The sequence below is a fragment of the Anser cygnoides genome, chromosome 8 (genome assembly GCF_040182565.1).
Source record: "Anser cygnoides isolate HZ-2024a breed goose chromosome 8, Taihu_goose_T2T_genome, whole genome shotgun sequence".
In the NCBI taxonomy this organism is placed as follows: Eukaryota; Metazoa; Chordata; class Aves; order Anseriformes; family Anatidae; genus Anser; species Anser cygnoides.
The window spans coordinates 4,071,500-4,090,246 of record NC_089880.1 but is presented as its reverse complement, the minus strand read 5'-3'; the positions used below and the strand labels follow the sequence as shown (position 1 = coordinate 4,090,246).

General features: G+C 38.1%; 1 protein-coding gene across 8 annotated transcripts in view; it reads left to right on the top strand.

Moving 5' to 3' along the window:
* FRRS1 (ferric chelate reductase 1) overlaps nt 1-18,747 on the top strand; it is a 146,108-nt gene that overhangs the window by 4,614 nt on the left and 122,747 nt on the right. For 2 of the 8 annotated variants that reach the window (XR_010833402.1, XM_013186720.3), the window contains exons 1-16: nt 1,975-2,137; nt 2,973-3,030; nt 8,199-8,394; nt 8,623-8,759; nt 9,933-10,027; nt 10,681-10,831; nt 11,701-11,880; nt 12,737-12,835; nt 14,067-14,214; nt 14,767-14,883; nt 15,642-15,757; nt 16,026-16,112; nt 16,579-16,676; nt 16,811-16,869; nt 17,722-17,865; nt 18,657-18,718. Coding sequence is in view for 7 of the 8 variants with exons in the window: in XM_013186720.3 (XP_013042174.3) it covers nt 8,199-8,394; nt 8,623-8,759; nt 9,933-10,027; nt 10,681-10,831; nt 11,701-11,880; nt 12,737-12,835; nt 14,067-14,214; nt 14,767-14,883; nt 15,642-15,757; nt 16,026-16,112; nt 16,579-16,676; nt 16,811-16,869; nt 17,722-17,865; nt 18,657-18,718 (1,689 nt within the window). In the remaining variant the exon portion in view is untranslated. The other 6 variants (XM_048067192.2, XM_013186722.3, XM_048067194.2 and 3 more) reach the window with 6 other exon arrangements.

Genomic DNA, 18,747 nt, shown 5'->3' with positions numbered 1-18,747 from the left:
AAAAAGAATTAATTAAGTATGGAGAAAAATATTTCATCCTACATTGTGACTTTTACCATTGTTTATTTCCTTTTAAATGGTCAGGATTGTTTCCATGACTCGAGATTCCCTTCTCACTGGGGAAAAAAAAAAAAAGGAAAGAAAGAAAAGCATGTGAAAATTGCACTGTAGGAAAAAGTCTTCTTAAGATAATGTTATTGTCATTATTTCCCTAATACTTACTTAACTAAGCTAGTAAAGCCGAAAAACTTGAAAATCTCTTGATTTGAACTCAAGTGCTGTCTTGCAGTGGTAATTTCACCAGTAACACAGAGAAACCATTTGCTAGTGCTCATATATGGCACTTGAGCAAGAGCTGGCCTTACAGAATTCCACAGTTTTGCTGTATAATTTGCTTACCAGCCAGGAGGAAATTTGATTGCAAGGAACCACATAACAACATGGGGCCTGTTCAGACCTAGCTGCAATGGCTTACTGTTTTCCATATTCCTTTGGGCTTGAAAAAATAGCACAGCTATCAGTACATGCCAATATTGGACTGCACACTATTTAATTTCCAAAATTATATGTTTTACTTGTTTCCTCAGTTCTTAAGCAACACAAATTCCCCTTGAAATACTCGGCATGCAGTCTGCTTTGTAAAATTGCTGTTGTTCTCAAAATTATAAGCTTTCAGATACTTCCTTATGGCCTTGCCAGGAACCATGCAAAAAAAAAAGTCATCAGCTTCTCTTTATATTTGATGATATGTTCCAGGACACAGAACAAAGGAATTCATTTGCCACTTGCCATAGTCATCCTCTGGTGTAGTTCAATAGCAGATTATACAACTTTATCTCTCTTCAGGCTTGTAGTAAGATTAAAAACCAACTGCCAGCCCTCTGTGTCTCTAACGAATAATATGGTTAGGGTAGAAACTTCTGCTTTGCAATAAGTGTAGCATTGTTATGGGCACGTTAACACAGCTATAACTGCAGTACATTTTACAAAGAAGATAAATCCGTGGGCTTTTTATAGTTCATATATCTTAATGCATTTTATTTCCTTAATACTACTTGACTATTGATACTTAAGAACAAATTAACATGCAATATTCTGTCATAAGAATATATTCATTAAGTCTGCATAACTATTGATTTTTTTTTTCTCTCAGTAGAGAGATTCATATATTTGAAAAGAATCCTTCCAGACAGATTGGTGACTGTCTGTGCAGGAGGATAGAGGTACTTGTACTCACTAGTTAAAGACAATAATTGTTGTCTCTTACTTTTCTTGCTTTATAGCTCTTTTGCAGTAGCTAACGCCTAGCTAAGTAATACAAAATGAGATGCACAGCAGCATTCCTTTCCTTACCTACTTTACCTTTCACATATAAGCTAATATATTTTTCTAAATTCTCTGTAGTTTCCAACAGCATTGTAGCTTGCATTTTCATCCCTCCTTGCAGATCTGCAGACTTCCATATAGTTTATATTTCTAACAGTGTTTCAGAGGTATAGACCTCGTTATGTCAATGGGTCAAGACCCTAAAATCAGATCTTCAAAAAAATTTAGATATGAGTTCCTAGTGTAGTCTGCATAAACTTGGAGCTTGACTGTTGCCGGGCCTGTAAGCAGGGTTTCCACCCTACGAACGCCTTTATGGCAGCAAAGCACACCCGTACGAACAGGCTGCGCCTTATACCCAGCAGCGCCAACAAGCTCGGCTCAGCGGAGCTTTTCCAAGGGCGAGGTCTTAGTCAAACCCGCGAGGCAGGACTGGCTGCAGGCCCCAGATACCCCGCAACACCTCGGCCAACCGCACACCGGAGAGACCCCGGTGCGGCTGCCCCCGGCCCGGCCCGGCCCGGCCCCTGGGGCCCCCGGGCACCGCCCCCGCTGCCGGTGCCGCCCCCGGTGCCCGCCCCGCCCGGCGCCGCCACCAGAAGAGCGCCCGGTGCGGCGGCGGGGGTCGAGCAGGCAGGTGAGGGGTGACCGGGGGGGTCATGGGGCTGCTGGGGGTCGTGATTTAACCGGCACCAGGGAGCGCGGCTACAGCAAACTTCCTGGAAGCTGCTTGTGCTTTTCAGTCGGCAGCAATCGTGAAGCAAACTGAAAGCTGGGGGGCCCTTCTGAGCACCTAACTGCTGCCGTTAATGTAAGCGCTTCTGAAATGCTTTAGACAGAACTCTGACCTGTTTTTGCCCTAATATCTTTTTAAATACTAGAAAAGATTCTAAAGGTAAACGCAGGGTTATTGCATCTGAAAGTCATGCTGTTCATGTGCCCCTGGCATGTTCCTTGCTTCTTAATGCTATAAGAGTATTTTCTTATGTTATTTCTTTGTTAATATTCATAGGAGGTAACCACGTGGTAACTGCTGCAGTTGATGATGTAGTTGAAATTGTTTGTTGAGTGTAACTAAACTTATGCTACTTTTTAGGATAGTATGCACCTTAAAGGGTTCTTTGCATACTTACAGGCTTGCGGGGTTGGGGCCCTAACAGTTTGTATGCAGAGTGGTTGTCCCGTATAAAATTAAATAATCAAAATCAATCACCAAACAGGGTGAAATCCTTGCCTCTTGCTCATTCATGGTGAATATGAGGGAGGGTGGAAAAAAGAAATAGCTTAAATTCCTCTTTAAGACTTCTTTATTTTTCTTCTGAAAGAAAATATCTCTTTGATATAATAAGCTTTAAAATCATACTGTAAATTTATGACAATTTATGCTTAGAGTAATAAGGTATCAAAAATTTTTCTTTCCTTGTTTTTTTCCTTTAACTGCATCAGAAGGTAATTAAAGTAATGACAATGCAAAGCTGTTGTGAGGTATGTGGAAGTTCGAAGCAAATGAAGCTGTGGGGTCAGTGCTTCATGATAACTTCATGCATTTTATCTGAAATCTAGGGGTCTTGTGGGCTTAGCTGGGGATGCAACAAAAAAAATGTTTGCCTGAGGTAAAGAACACTAATAAATATTTCCTTTTTTAGCGTCTGGGTCCTGTTTCTAGTTGCAGAAGAACTTCCTCTGATCCTGCATGTGATAAAGGTTAATATTGTGAGATGTGAACCAAATAGAAGTTATGATGTACCTATAAGCTTTCTTACTGTAAGTAGAAAGCTAATGGCAATTTTATTTGAACTTCTGTCAATGTAACAGAAGGACTGGCTGTAAAGTTAGCACCTGCATTTAAGCTTAAAGTTAAATGTGAAGAAAGTTAAACCAGAAGTCTTAGTTATCTTTCAAAGTTGTCAGAGTAGGAAGACCAACAGGCTGAGGTGTACATGTTTTGTCATTTTGTGGTTGTGTGTTTTTTCTTCTTAATTTTGAAAGGATAATGAATTATTGTGAATGTGAACGCTAGCTGCACGAGTAAGGGCAAAAACTGGATAATCTGATATGGTAACTTTCAAAGGAGCAGGAGAAAATGACCTCTCTCTTTCTCAAAGGGAAATTGACTCTTGAATAGCAAGGCTTTCTGCTTTGTACAAGTGTGTTTCTAAAGAGACACAGCGCAGTATCATGTGGGCAGACACCTGTTTATACAGCTTATTTTGCTTTAGACAGCTTCTTCCTTTTCTGCTTGCCCTCTTCTCTTGTGGTGTTCAGGAGAAAAGTTTTGGCCATGATGTTTTTTGTACCTCTCGCTTGGCAATATGTTTGTCTTGCCCGTCCTCTCTCTCTCTGAAACTAGTTTTAGGTTTCATACTATGCAGCTAGTGAAGTTCTGTCAAATAGCTGAAAGACAACTTCTGTGAAGAGATCCTTTGTGCGTGGGCATTATGTATTTGAGGAACTAGACTGCTAGGGCTTGCTTTCCTGTCACTACCTGCAGGGACTAGGACCCTTTTAAACACAGGAAGGAATAGATATTAAAAAAAAAAAAGTACCAATTTAGTATGGACCTTCTCTTTGCCTCTGTCCTCAGGAACATGCTGATAACAGGAAAAAAAAGCTTACAGATAGTGTGTATTTATAAATTTCTCTTTGTAGGTAAGTGCAAAAATGAGATATATCTCTTTAGTTTTAATTCTTCAGTTGTTTTGTTGATTCTGAAGCCACACAGCAAATATCTAAATTAGGCTACTAAATTAGCCAGCTGAAGGCAGGTAACCAGGACTTCTCTCTTTCCCCCTTCCTGGGAGAGAAAATATACAACTGCTTTTGGTCTTTGAAGTTTGACAGTGTTAAAGTTGTCCACCTAAAAGACAGTGTAATTTACTCCCATGCTTTACATGCTGCCTGCCTAGCTAACCCTCCTAGCAATCCAGTTACTTTTTAAAGCCGCGTGACCCACTGCAAATTTTCAGTCTTATTTGTAGCTTACTGTATGGTTGGTTCTGGCTCTTTCAAAATCTGTTTCTACAATTATAACTCTCAATTCTCCCACTTGCTTCCAATCTTTCTCTTCTTTTTACTTAAAGGAGAAGGAGGTGACTCCTGCATAAATGAGATGGTAAATTTCAGATGTTCTGTCAAGATAACACAGCTACACTTGTTGCTTTACACAAGCTGGTAGATGCTGTTGAACAAACCTGTCTTTCTCTTTGCAATTGGTCTTTCCAGGCAGTCTCTTGAGGTAAAGCCAAAGACAATTACTTTGACAAGAACATCTGTAATAGTTAAAGTTCAAGCCCATCACAAGGTTTCTGCTAGCTGAAAGGTGGCTTCTAGCTCACTCTTTCAGGACTATCTTTTGTAGGTTTTCAGTGAGCCACATGTTATTAAAAATAACTGACCTGCAACCCACATCCCACTACTGTTGGAGTAACGGGCCATGCCTTTAGGACTGCATTCTGATTCTTCTAAGTGCCTTTCCCCCAAATTCCTTGTGACTTATACGTAGTGTAGGTTCCCCAAAAGGGTGCTCTCACTAGAAGCTCTTTCTCTTGGGTTCTGACCTGTCCAACAAATGCCAAGTAACATGTGGTAACTCAAGTGATGCTTCACTGAAACTCCAGTTCAAATTCAGCCAGCACTGTCACTTCATATGTTGTCTCTCAGTTCTTAATAGTGACTGATCCCTGCATGAAATTGGATTTTACAGTTATAATCAAGTTCTGTATGAAATAATCAGTAGTTGACATTCTCATTATTTGAGCCCCTTCTTAATGGTAATGAAGTTCTCCTTTTGTGCCTTCCCTCCCAGGGCAGGGTGAGGGGGTGAGTTGTTATACTGAAGCAGGAGGGTGGGAGGGTGTGAAGGAGGGAATATGTTTGTAGTCATGCTTCGAACTGTTGGGTGTTGGAATATTTTTATTTGAAAGTAAAGGTACAAAACATAGTGGTTTGGATAACTTCCATATAGTAACGATGTGATATGCTGTAGTATCTATTTGTCAAGGAGTTGTATTTCAAAGGTTTGTAAATAAGTCACTATGACCAAAGGTTCTCAAATCAACAAGCTATAATAACTTAGAGTGGAAACAGTATTTTCAAATGCTGTAGGTAAGAGCAGACCATTCCACTGTTCGCATGCCTCAAAACTTGAGTTAACAGAATCAGATTCTCATTTTGAATCTACGTTTCATGGCCACACTTAGTGGTTTAAGGGTTTCACGTAGTTCACTTTCAGTCAGATTTTTTATTCACTTTTCTAGAGAATACAATCAAGCTGACATCTGCTGATTCACCTTTATTAGAACATTTTTTAATTTCAGCTATGTTTATGGGAGGAGTAGAATAACTGGATGAATGAGTTCTCTAAGATAGTTTTGATCAGCCTCTCAGGTTCTTTTTGACACGAGGTAAGGAGCTTATTTTGGTTTTTACTTTATTCTTTAAAAGGCACTTATTCTTTCATGATGAAGTTAAGCATGATTCGCATTACACTTCAGCTTTCCTGAACCCAACCTGTCTGTAATGAGTACTTTCTAGTAATTTTTTTTTGCTTTCCTAAATTATTATCTTAAATATTAGGTTATGGAAAGGATTGCATGTTATGAAAGAGGTTTTTTGGTATGGTATTGGAATTAAAGTCCAGAGTTCTTCAATCTGAAGAAGCTAGTTAAGGAATAATCTCTTAAAGCTTGATTTCTCTAGAATTGTGACCTATTATACTGTTTGGTCTATAATTAGTTTGCGAGATGTTTTCTGAAAACATACAGAGAGGATCTTTAACAGCAGAATGATTGGTGTTATGAGTGTGCTGAGTGCTTCCTGTCTTTCTGCCTCTTTAGCTGTGTAGGTAGAAAATGGGGAGTGCCAGAATATATTTCCAGGTTAAAGGGGAAAACTGAATAACTGTTGTTTAAAGCAATATTCTAATCTGGGAGGTACTATTCTTTGTAAGATCTCACTTTGATTCTTGAAAGTGTATAGAGAAGATTGTTCCTCTATAGTTAACCCTATTAAAGAAAAAAAAATACTGTTTTTCAGTACAGTACTTTTCTCAGGTTTTGGCATTTTGTCCTTTTCCTCCACTTATTTTTTCTTTTCTGCCAGCTTTTGAGTTGAGTGAGTCTGCTGCAGAACTTGTTTCACTTTAAATCCCTACCACATCCTCTGCTACTTAAACTAGAATGCAAACCTATTTTTTTTTCTGTGATATGTAGCATTATCTCTTCTAGCAGCAATGTGTTTTGAAGATTTCTCTTGTACATGTAAGCTGCTTTAATACCACTATTGTACAGAAGCTTAGTTTTTAGCTTCCTATAGACTTTAACTTATAAATAAAATCACGTTGCTGTAGATTTGTGATAGCTTGGGGGGATACTAGAACTAAAAGAAAACATTGACTAACTGGAAGTTATAGATACTATCATATTTTTATCTTGGGTGTTTGGAGGAGGATTTGAGTGGTGATCTTCTTGTTCTAGTTCCTGAAATGTTTGATCACCATCCCCTAGATTTTGTTTACTGGTATGAAGTTGAGAAGGAGCTCTTACATTGAAAGATGAATGTAGCATTGCCCTGGATTTTTTGGATGTTTAGCACTGCATGTACGAGGACTTTGGAAAAGTTAATAATGATTACTCTTAGAGTGTGTAAGACTAATGATATGTCTTGTTTCTATTTGACTGCCTGTAGATATCAGAGTTGAGTCTGAAACATCTCTGTGTCTTGCTTATCTTCACAACCATGCGTGCTATCAGGGAACTTCTTAACCTGGTGTTTCTTATCACTTAGTGCAGAATGGACAGAAAGCAGGCTTATTTGCCTGGTCCGTGTTCCTCTAGAGCTGATAATTTTTTTGTCTAAGGATTGGAAGGATCGTATCTTAGTTCTCCCAGCCCCTTTGGACATACAAATGCTTTTTCTTGTTGGCTAAGACTTTCTGCAAATAGTGGGTGCAACTGTAAACCCTGCATGCTGCAGAACAACAAAAGAATTACCACAGCTTTCTTGAAAACAGCATTGTTTCAGAATAAATTATTATATGATGAATGCTGAAATTTAGGGGGGTTCTTATAACTGTATTAGGCTGGTCAGTCCTACTACCTGACATGGTTTTTCATGTCTCCTGTTCCCTTAGAGATTATAGCAAGCAATGATATTGTTGAACTAATTGTCTGGAGGTCCAATACTCAAAAGGAGGAGTTCTAAGGAACTCCTGTGTTTGTCTTAAACATATTTCTGTTTAACCTTTTATACCAAATCCTCTTTTACATGTATAAAGTCTATTTCTGACATCTGGTAACCACAGTCTCTCTGCAGAAAGGAGAACTTGTCACCTGGGAGTTCTTTGTCATAAGTGAAGAAATAGACACGAGTTGTGGAAACTCATGTTGGCAGTCCTAATAATGCGCAGTTTGGAGCTATGATGAATAAATGAGTGGGAATTATGTTAGCTTGGTATTTTTTCAGTACTGTGGATCTTTATACATCAATTAAAATATTTTAAGATCCATCTGTCCTGTAGATGTGTTTAAGGGACTTGGATTTTTTTTTTTAAGAGAGTGGGAGAGCTGTAAATAAAAGAAATTTTAAAAGATGATGTAAATGTCCATCTGGTGGATCAAGGGATCTGTACTTATACTCTTGACCATATAAATGGCCCGAAACACAATCTGTGAAAGTCCTTGCAAAGTCTGATAGTTATCACAACCACTTACGAATTGTAGCTACTGAAGACGGGAATGGTGTTTTCTCATGCAGGCTTTTGTTTTCAATGTGCTTCTAAAGTTTAGTATTCAACATGTTCTAAGAATGAATGGTGACCTGCAATGTAAATGTTTGTGGTATTTAATTCCCTGTAACTCTCATACTTTATTCAGATGGAGCTGCCTGGCCTGGCTTCTGGTTTTTGGATGCTTATTTGCTTTTATGTATCTGTGAACGGATATCCAAATGGGAGAGTAAGAGAAGCCTGCATGAGCATGATACCCTGTCATGGTAGCTCACCACAACCTTCGCCTGTGCACATCATTACAGTTAATTGGACTGAATTTAAACCTGGGGACACTATAGAAGGTATTGTGTCAGTTATAACTGAAGAGTTTAACTTACTGTTTCTTTGTGTTGCAGCATGTATTTACTTGGGTAGATACAGCAGATCTATTTAAAAAGTTGTGTTGTTCAGGCCATCCCTTCAGCAACCACTTGGTGCTTGTAAAACGAGCTTCTAGTGGTCATTGCTGAGGCACTTCATTTGTCCTCTGGAGAATGTTCAACTTCCTTTTATTTTCATTATTGCTGCAGTTCACCTGTCTGGACCAGATTTTGAAGGATTTTTCATACAAGCCCGGGATGCAGAACACTTGGATAGCCCTGCAGTTGGTTACTTTATATTAGTTGACCGGAGACATTCTCAGCTTCTGACATGTGGCCGTACCAAGGTATAATCTAGTTTCTTAAAATGGGACATCGGGCACTGGGGTGTTTGTTCTGCCCCATTACAGATGTAGTCTAGTACAAAGCTATATAATTTTTGAGCTCAGTAAGTCTCCCAGGAAATTGCTATAACTTGCAGCATAGAGGCATGGCTTACTGCAATTTTATTTGTCTATTCTTATAAACTATTTAAATGCTCCTGGTGGTAGAATACTACTGACTACTGTATACAGCAGTCATAATTAGTGAACAATGGATATGTTCTACTGCATACATGCTTATTGTACTTCTTAAAAAGAAGACATGCTCTATTTGCTTTGGAGAAGAGAGTAACAGTTTGTCATGCTTGTTAAGGACATAATGTCTCATAGCAAGGAAACCTTCCACAATAATTGACCGAAAGCAAACACTAGAATAGGCCATTATTCTTAGTGTCAATTAGTGTTAGTGGAGCTGCCTTAGTAACAGGTTAGATCACAATCTCAATATTCATTTTATTTTAATTCATCGTGCTTCACATGCAAGAGATCTGAACTGACTAGTGTTTCAGCAACCAGCTTGAACTTCATGCTCATGTGAACTGATCTGGACAAAGTATCTCAATCTTCCTGGATGTTTTTTCTCTGTTTTTTCCACCTGCCCCAATTAATGTATGCTGTAATGTGTATGCAGTGCTGCAATGCCATGGGGTTATATTTTGTGCCTTCTCTGATGAGGACTTAGTTCAGTGTTGTGCCTGATTTGTTTATCTTGTGCAGGTAACTCTGACCTGAACACTGATTTTTGTTCTCTGTAATACTGGTCCACTTCTCTTTATACAGTCATTACACTGTTCCTTCATGTTCTCAGTGTCAAAAAGTGTTATGACGCTGTTTCTGCATAAACACTGCAGGGATCTCTTCTGTCACTGAAGTCTTCTGGACTAAAAGATCTCTAGTTTTTCCTTTCTAGGCTTTGCTTGGCAGTATGTATGAATTTCAGTGGTAGACTTCATCTGAGTGGATCATGACTGACTAGGGAAAAGCTAGTTGTCAACTTTAAGTTGCTTACAGTGAATATGTGCAGTATAGCAGTGCAATATCTCTTCAGAATTTAGCTGCAACCTATGTAATGAATGTGTTAAATGAAATGTCTTTAGTGAATACCCTCTGTGTAACTCTTAATATGTACATTTTCAGAATTCAGCAGTCAGTCACACAAGTAAAGCAAAAAAGAATTATGTAAAAGTTTATTGGATTGCTCCTGGAAATGCACCAAAACACGTACAATTTCTGTAAGTAAGTCCAGTATTAGTTTTAACATTAAAATGCAAATAAAATAAGCATGTACAATTGTCTGTGACAAATACTGACCAGCAAAAGTATACTTAGACTAATGGTCCCAAAAGTCAACGCTTACTGCAGAGTCTACATTAATATAGATATTTGTTCTTTACATAAAGTTTGGAGGTTATTGGTTGTTTTTTTGTTTTGAGGGGAGAGTAGAAGGGAATTCTGAGACTGGTTTCTTTAGTAATTCCAGTTAACTGCTTAATTCTCATGTATGTGGTATGCAGTGGTAAGATTTTTTTGTTTGTACCTAACAAAATGGTGCACATAACCTCCCATTATACTGTCTTTTTTTTTTTTTTTTTTGGAACTAGTGGGTAAAAGCCAAGGTGTAAAAACATCACCCTTTTGAGGCTATGGACTATGCTAGAGACATGAATGTGTTTTATATCTAGTAGGGCATGTAGTAGGATGCTTTAAAGTTAATTTTCCCCCTTGAAATGCTTTCTTATTTCAAAATGCTAGAAATGGTGGGGGCTGGCATGAACATAGGTGTCTAGCAAGTATGTTGTAGAAACTATAGGAGCTCTTTTTTAAAGTAACATTTAACTGGTAATGTATACAGTACTGACCAAGTGTGCATGTATTATTTTTTAAGAGCCACAGTTGTGAAGAAATACAGGACTTTCTGGGTGAAGATTCCTGGTCCTGTTGTTTCTCAGCCTAATGCACCATTCCCAACAACACCCTTATATGTGACATCTGAGGCTATATCAACATCACATTCAGTTTCCTACTTAACAAAGCCAGTAAGTAATTATAAAACTGAATAATCCCATCTCTAATGTTTGTGATGAATGAGATTTAATAAGTCCCATTGATACAGGGAAAAATGGGGAAATGGGAAATTTCAATTTCCATTGAAAAGGAAAGATGATAGGAGTAACTTACATATCAGACTAAGAACATAGATGTCTACCCTGTTGTGTTAGTTTAGCTGCTTGAACTTCTGCGGGTTGAACGTTACCATGCCTCATGTGGGTTAAGTTTTAAATGTTCTATCAGCCTTCTAAAGTCCAGATGAAAATTTTGTGCACCTGGGAAGAGACTTACTCTGGTCTTGACTCCTAACTTATTCAGTAACTGCAGGTTCAAAAACTTCCGAGTACATCTATGTTACTGACTTCTACTACTGATTCTTGACATTTCAGTGGATTGCAAAAGCATCACTACTTGATCCAGAATAACATTGTGACTTCTAGTACATATCTTGTCTCATTGCTTGTCAGTGGAGTTACTGCTTTAGAAAGGAAATAAAACTCTTCCCTTCTTCCTGCCCTCATCCTGCAGTTGATTTTGACCTCTCTAAAATTAAACTGAAGGAAGTTTCTTTCAAGTTTTTACTGTTTAAGGTTATTCTGCAGTATTGTCTTTGACATGAAAATTCAACTTAAATAAAAGTACACCTTAGAACCTTAAATAAAAGTACGCCTTAGAATTCACTATTATTTTACTTACTACCTATCTGGTAACTATAGGGATGGGTTAAGAAATTGGTATGTGGGTGTAGATGGTACTTCTTTCCAGTTCCTTGTATACTTTCTTCTACAGTACATTACAAAGGGAAAAAGAAAAGGAAATCACATTGCTTATGACCTATTTTTGATTTGTTTTCTAGTTTAATGCATCAGGTTGTGGAAGTGTGAAGTTCTGCGTTAGGAATCCTTCAAACTGTGATCCTGGAAGTGCTTCGTGCCTTTTCTTATCCTTCCAGCTGCAGAAGAGTTCGGTACTTATTGAAATGAGTGGCGCCAGTGAAGGGTACTTGTCATTTGCATTGTCCTATGACCAGTGGATGGTGAGTGTCTTATTTCTTCTTCTCTGGTTACTTTTGTGATCCTGGTAGAGTTTCAATGATGCTTCAGGAAACATGCATATGGGAAATGGGTTAGATTCCAAACAAAGAAATTTCTTCCCTGTAGTGCTGAAAGAAAGCACAGGTGGCTTTTTAGAGAGGCTTGCTGTCTTAGCTTGAGACTGGATTTCTGCAGTAAATCTCCCTGTGGATATACCTGTTTTCACTGAATTCAGCCTTAGTAATAGCAGAGCAGCTGACTGAAATTCCTGGTTGGATAAATTTTGCTTTGTTACCTAGGAAGAAAAAACACTACCTCTCAGAACTTGCATGGCTGTTTTCTGAAAACCACTTGCATTTCAGCATTGTTCATATGAGAGTGACTCAATCCCATCTTTACAAAGTGTTAAGATTCTTTTTTCTAATTGCTTTTAAAGTGAAGGGACAATGCTGAAAATGTGAAATCCATAAAGTGTTGCACAAAGATGCTTTTTATTCATGTTCCTACTGCAAGAGCAATTTGTTCTTAACAGTATATTTGTAAACTTACAGTTATTTTAAAACTCTTTAGTTACAAGTTGTTTTTCATACCATTAACATCCATCTCTTTCTTGTTTTACTAAAATTTTAAATAAAGAAACTTATGATAATATGGTTGTTACTTTGGAGGTGGGGGAGGAACATGTTAAATCATAATATGCCTTACTGTTTGACTTAACATGGTTCCCCTGTACCACTGAGGTGTTTGAAAGCTGGGATACAGCTTAACAGCTTGAGATTTGAGTCTTTTGCTAGACTTTTGTAAATTGTCATTATAGGTCTTTACTGGTCTAGAAATAACTTTTTCTCAAACTTCTAGGGTGATGATGATGCATATCTGTGTATTAACGAGGACCACCATGTTAGTGTAAGCACTGCATACCTGAAGGGACGAAGACCTCCTGTGTTGGATTCAGAGGTACGCATGGAAACACCTAAACCATTTGACAAATGTGGGTTTGAAGTGATGAAAGGTACGCTACTGCTTTGTGCTTTTATTTTACAAAGCAAATGTAAACAGTCAATTGGATTTAGAGTTCTTTAAGTTGAGACTGATTGGGTTCCTCCTCAAAAATGAAAGTTAGACTTCTGAAGGTAACATTTACCAGGAAGGAAGTCATAGTGGGAATTTATATGATTTAGGAACTTTGTGCAAATTACTTATGCAACCCTACCCTTTTGCTAGGGCTGAGGTTGTGATCTATCTATCTTGGGTTAGAGGGTAGAAGGGAAGCAGGGGGGTTATCACTGTGAATTTTAAAAACTTGTAGTAATAAATCTAAGCCTTAGGTTGCTACATTAACTTACTGACATACTTTCTAAGTTGGTATGCAAGACTCTTCTTTCCTCAGATCATTGCTGTGTCATTTCTTTGCAAGCGACAAGAGTCACTTGCACGGGGTTAATTTTAAACCAATTACTCTCCAAATCCCTTTTGATGTACTAGTACAGCAAAAGGTATCACAAAAAAAAGTCTTGACATAAGCTGGAAGTATCTGCTTGACTAGGGCCTTTAATACAGAAGAGCAGCAAGTCAGGATCTCTACAGTACATCGTTGTTAGATTGCTGTTCTTACCTTTATACCTGCTTCCTTATGGTTGTGCTGAATTCTTATCTTCCAGCTGTTTTTGTAGAGCTAAACAGGTCTATGGGAGAAGACTGTTCATTTATCTACTATAAATGTATATCTTGAAAGCAGTTGACCCAAAATGTGATGATCGGCCCCTAGGGTCAGACTAGGTGTTAGGAAAATTCTTTACTGTAGGGGTGACCAAACATTGGAACAGGCTTCCTAGTGAGATAGTTGATGCCTGTCAATGTTCAAGCAGCATTTGGATAACGCCCCTAACGTGCTTTAAGTTTTGGTTAGCCCTGAAGTGGTCAGGCAGCTGAACTCTGTCTTTGTAGGTCCCTTCCAACTGAACTTTTTTATATTTTATGTTCTGCTATTGTACTGTGGTCATCTGAATTGCAGGGGAGAAAACGACCTCTTGGCTGCATTAGCATAAGAAATGTTTTATCTCGTTACCTGAGATATAGGATGCTGCTTGTGTTTGCTAATTTGAAATTAGCCCAAATAGTAGCCTTAAAAGCAATAACGAATCCTATTTTTCCGGAAAGACTAAGTATTAAATCTTCTGTTTCACAGAATGCACTTGAAGATGTGTCATGGAGGCTTGTCGATGGTGTTCTTCAGTGTTCTTTTAGAAGGAGTATTCGTCTTGCAGCATATAAAGAGAGGTTTAATCTAGATGCCAGTTATTATATCTTTCTGGCAGATGGGGAAGCTAGTGAAGGTAAACTTGACTTGCCTGGTTGCTGTTCTTTGAACAGCTCTAAATGAGTTACTGTAACATAAGATACAGCTTAGCTGAGAAGTAGCATGTGAACTAAGGACACAAGTTTCCAAATTTGAGAGAGGCATTTAGTCCAGTCGTCTTTACTGGCTATCTGGGTCATGGCTCTGATTTTCAAAGTTAAACACGACTTATACTTGTGTTGCATGTGCACTTGATGCTAAGAACTGTTAGCTTCTTAAGATCTAGCCATACCTCTTAAAAAATGGAGTATAGCATCAATGGAAATTATTCTTCCCATTTTGTGTGTAGTGGAGAATGCTCTTCTCTGTAGAGGGTTGAATAAGTTCTTGTATATTAAGTATGCAACACAATTTAGATGACCTTCAAGTTTTAATTCACAAGTTAAGTTCCTACCATATTGCACATTAGAGGTTTTGTATAATTACGTTCCATAGTTGTAACAGGGTTTACATTCGTGAATAAGGAATAGGCTCACTTTACAAGTGTGACTCGCATCTGCTTTAAATAAACTACTTTGTCACTGTTTAGGTGGGCCAATATACAAACATCGTCGTCAGCCTCTAATTACCAATGGAATGTACAATGTCACAGGTGTTCCTCAGGATATTGGAGGTTCCCGGTCCCCAAGACTCATCAAGGCTCATGGTAAGTTGCACCTCTTAGCTTTGACTGCCAGTTCAAAATTAGCTGAGACTGAGTTTTTCTCACTATTGCTGAGTATGTATTTCTTCTTCTTGTCATTCACTTTATTTTTACTGTTGGGTAGCAAGATTTGAGATTGTCAAAACAGTTAAGCTATTAATAATTTTCCATTTCAAAACAGTTATAAGATTCTCTTTACCTAGGAAAATGAATCTGTGTTTGCCTTTCCTCTTAAATTTTACTTAGAACTTGTTTCTCTTTGCACCTTTCTCTCTGGTTTCACTTATTTTCATTGCATTGTTGGTCTAGATCTATCTGAAATAAGAAACCCTTCAACTGATTGTCCAGAGCTGTTGAAGTGAATTTTCTCTCCTAGTACCGGCCTGTAAACTAGGCGCATAAGAGAACTATCATTCATCCTGTTGATGAAAGCCTGTAATAAAGGTCACCCCTCATTCTTTCTCGTATGAATTGCTAACAAGACAGTATCTCTCACTGTATGTAGGGATGTATGTGAAAGGCAAAGTAGCTAGAGTTGCTCTGTCATGCTGAGGGTGTTGTCTAATCATCCTTCTTATGGATGATTCTGACCTCTAGCAAGATAAATGTTATGAAATTGTAGTCTAAACCAGGTGATTAAAAACTTATCACCAGTAAATTCTGATGGTATACACATAGGCTAAAATATTATATGGTCTTTGAAGCAGTATTAGCATACAGCTAAATGACCTATGTTTAACTTGTGTTTTTTTTTTTTTAAGGAGCACTAATGTTTGTTGCTTGGATTACGGCAGTTAGTATTGGTGTCATTGTTGCACGATTCTTCAAACCTGTCTGGTCTCATTCATTCCTGTTTGGAAAGGAGATGTGGTTTCAGGTGGGCAAAATCTCCCCCTAGCTGTATGTTCTATTTCTATTAGCAAAACTTAAATCTACTAGATTCAAGAAATAAGAGATCAAACTTGGTGTGGTTTTCTTTTTTTAGTCTTAGAATGGAATAACTGCAAATTGGAAATTCAGACTCGAATAATAAAAGCAAAGTCCAAAGAGGCAGCTAAGAACATCCTTATCTGCAGATCATTAGATGTATTTTAATAGTGTATTAAGAAAGCCATAGTTTCTAAAAGCAGACTTCAATTTTCTAGGTGCATCGTATGCTTATGCTGACCACCGTCATGCTTACAAGCATATCTTTTGTTTTGCCTTTTATATACCGAGGAGGTTGGAGCAAAGTAAGTGTGTGGTTTGTTTTTAACTTCATTGTAAAAATAGGACTAAATAAATGAGAAGTAAGTCCATTGATTCTAATGTTACAACTGTTGTCAAGGGAATTGTTGCAAAAGTTATTGAGAAGGCAAACTTCAAATTCTAGCAACACAGAAGAATGTTGTCTCTTTTACAACTGTAGCTAAAGGAGACTTTAAAGCTAATGCTGTCTGCTGTTTACATGGAAGAATTTCTCAATGCAGCATAAAGGTGGGGCAAATCCTGGGCGGACTAATCAGTGTCTTTCTTCTTCCTGGGAGAACCATCTCCATCCATCTGCAGAGCAGCTTGTTCTGTCCTGTCATCTCTGCCAGGCTAAACACATTACTTTTCCACCACCGTAACTTTTATAAGCTTAAATGAAATTAACATTTGTTTTTTCCTGTAACTTTACATAGATATAATACTCAACAAAAAATGTCTCATGTTTAGCAAGCAGGTTTTCATCCCTATCTCGGCTGTACTGTGATGGCTCTCACAATCTTTCAACCACTTATGGCAGGTTTCAGACCATCTCCTCATGCACCAAGGTACTCAGCTCACTCAGTTACAGAATGTAATGTTTTCACTTCATTGTTACTGCTTAAAATATTTTTTAATATTCTTTGATTTTTATTTTAAATTACTTTCCCAAACAACATAATGCTTTTCTTCATTTTTGTAGGCGGCAATTGTTTAACTGGTTTCACTGGAGTACTGGTACAACAGCTAGAATACTAGCTGGTGAGTAAGAGTAAGTTGTAACTCCCTTTTAAATGATTTGAAGGAACTTTCGTTAATTATCTGGACTATTGCTCATCTAAAGCATCTGGACGTCTAGGTATTGACTCTTAGCACGTGGGATCTTCTGTGCCATTTCAACTCTGAAATAAAATTAAACCACAGGTGATAGTTAAATCCTTTTTTAACATGTTTCACTTGCTCAGCCCTGTTTAAGGTAGGTTCAGAATATGTTGTCTTACTTTTTACCTCATGGTTTCCGCCTCTTCACATAAACTCTAGAGATGCTTTTTCCTTCCACCTTTTTGTTGGCAATCTTCTGCATGAGTTTTTAAGTTGCCATCAGCTGCAACCTTAAAGGTATCTAATACCAAAGATACTTCAGACAAATGTTAAGGATCTTTATAGCGAGGCACTGTTTTTTATCTTGAGTCCTCTTTTCCTCTTTGAATTTTTTGAGGATAGTGTTCTTATTGTAACATAGCTCAATAATTCACTATTGACTTAAATAACCATAATTGGGTCTTCATTCTATTTCCATAAGGTTCCACAGGCAGCTTAAACACAAGTTCGGGTGACTTTGGTTTTGTTGGTCGTCACACATGCTAGTGATTGTGTGACTGCATAGGGCACTGAGCAGAATGAAAACTACTTTGGCATCCTGGCCTTCTCCTTCCTTCCCTGTTTCCACACCCACCCTGCCCAGCAAAAGCTTTTTAGCTGCAAGGATTCCTTTAACCTCACTCCCCAAGCAACTGTAGGCAGTCTGTGGGAAATCTGTTTCCAAAGGTGAGAAAGTTGTTTTAATTGCACTGATGCAGTACTGAATGTCTCTATCTCATTTTTGCGGACTAGTGGTGACTATGTTCTTGGGAATGGATCTACCAGCACTTGACCTACCAGACCCATGGGACACCTATACAATGATTGGTTTTGTAGCTTGGCATGTTGGTATTGATGTTCTTCTTGAAATACACAGCTACTGTCTCATACGGAAAGGTACAAGCCCAACCAATCTCTTGTTTTTACCTTGCTTGGTGAGATTTGTGACAAAAAAAAAAAGTGAATCGAATTTGTGGAGGTGTGTTTTGGCTCCTAACTTAGAAGCTGAAGGGAGTAACTGTCAAGTAATGGTGTGATATCTTCTTTATAAATTGATATGGGAATAAAACAGTTTTTGAGACTAATGTGTTACAGAAAAATTGTTTTTGTGCTGTCTCAAGTGGTAGCCTCTTATTTCTCAAATCACAGTTCATAGGGCAGACTGAAATGTGCAGGTGTTTTCCCAGAATCTATCACCTCTTGCTGTGGTCCTGATCCCAGGTGGGGTAGGACTAGCACAGATTAATTCACACAGGTTTAGTCTTCTTTTTGTTGTCATAATTTACTGGTATGAATGGATATATTGTATGAGCAAAATGATCTGAAATGTAACCACAAATGCTTGCAATTTTGAGTGAACAAGGGAACAAAAGTGAAATTATGGCTCCAGTATGTCTAAGACTGATAGTAACTTCATTGGAAATTCTTAATCTTGCTGGCTGCTGTCACTGAAAGGAGATCACTGTACACAAGTAAATGACCTGTATCTAAAGCAGAGAGGAGACATTTGCAGGATTGAAGCAGCATGGTATCTTAACAGATGGTGTAAGGGGGCAAGTAGAGGAGTGATTAAAATAACTTTAGGTTAGTGTTTCATTCCTAGAACTAGATGAATGAGTCTAATGTTTAAACAATCTAAACACAAAACAATTAACAGTAAATAACTGCTTTTCTCTTCCTACTAACAGCTGAATTGATAGAGGATGACAGAGTACAGATATTGCAGTCACTCACATCTGCAGAAGCAGAGGTAAGGCAACACTTGTAAATACCTGCTAT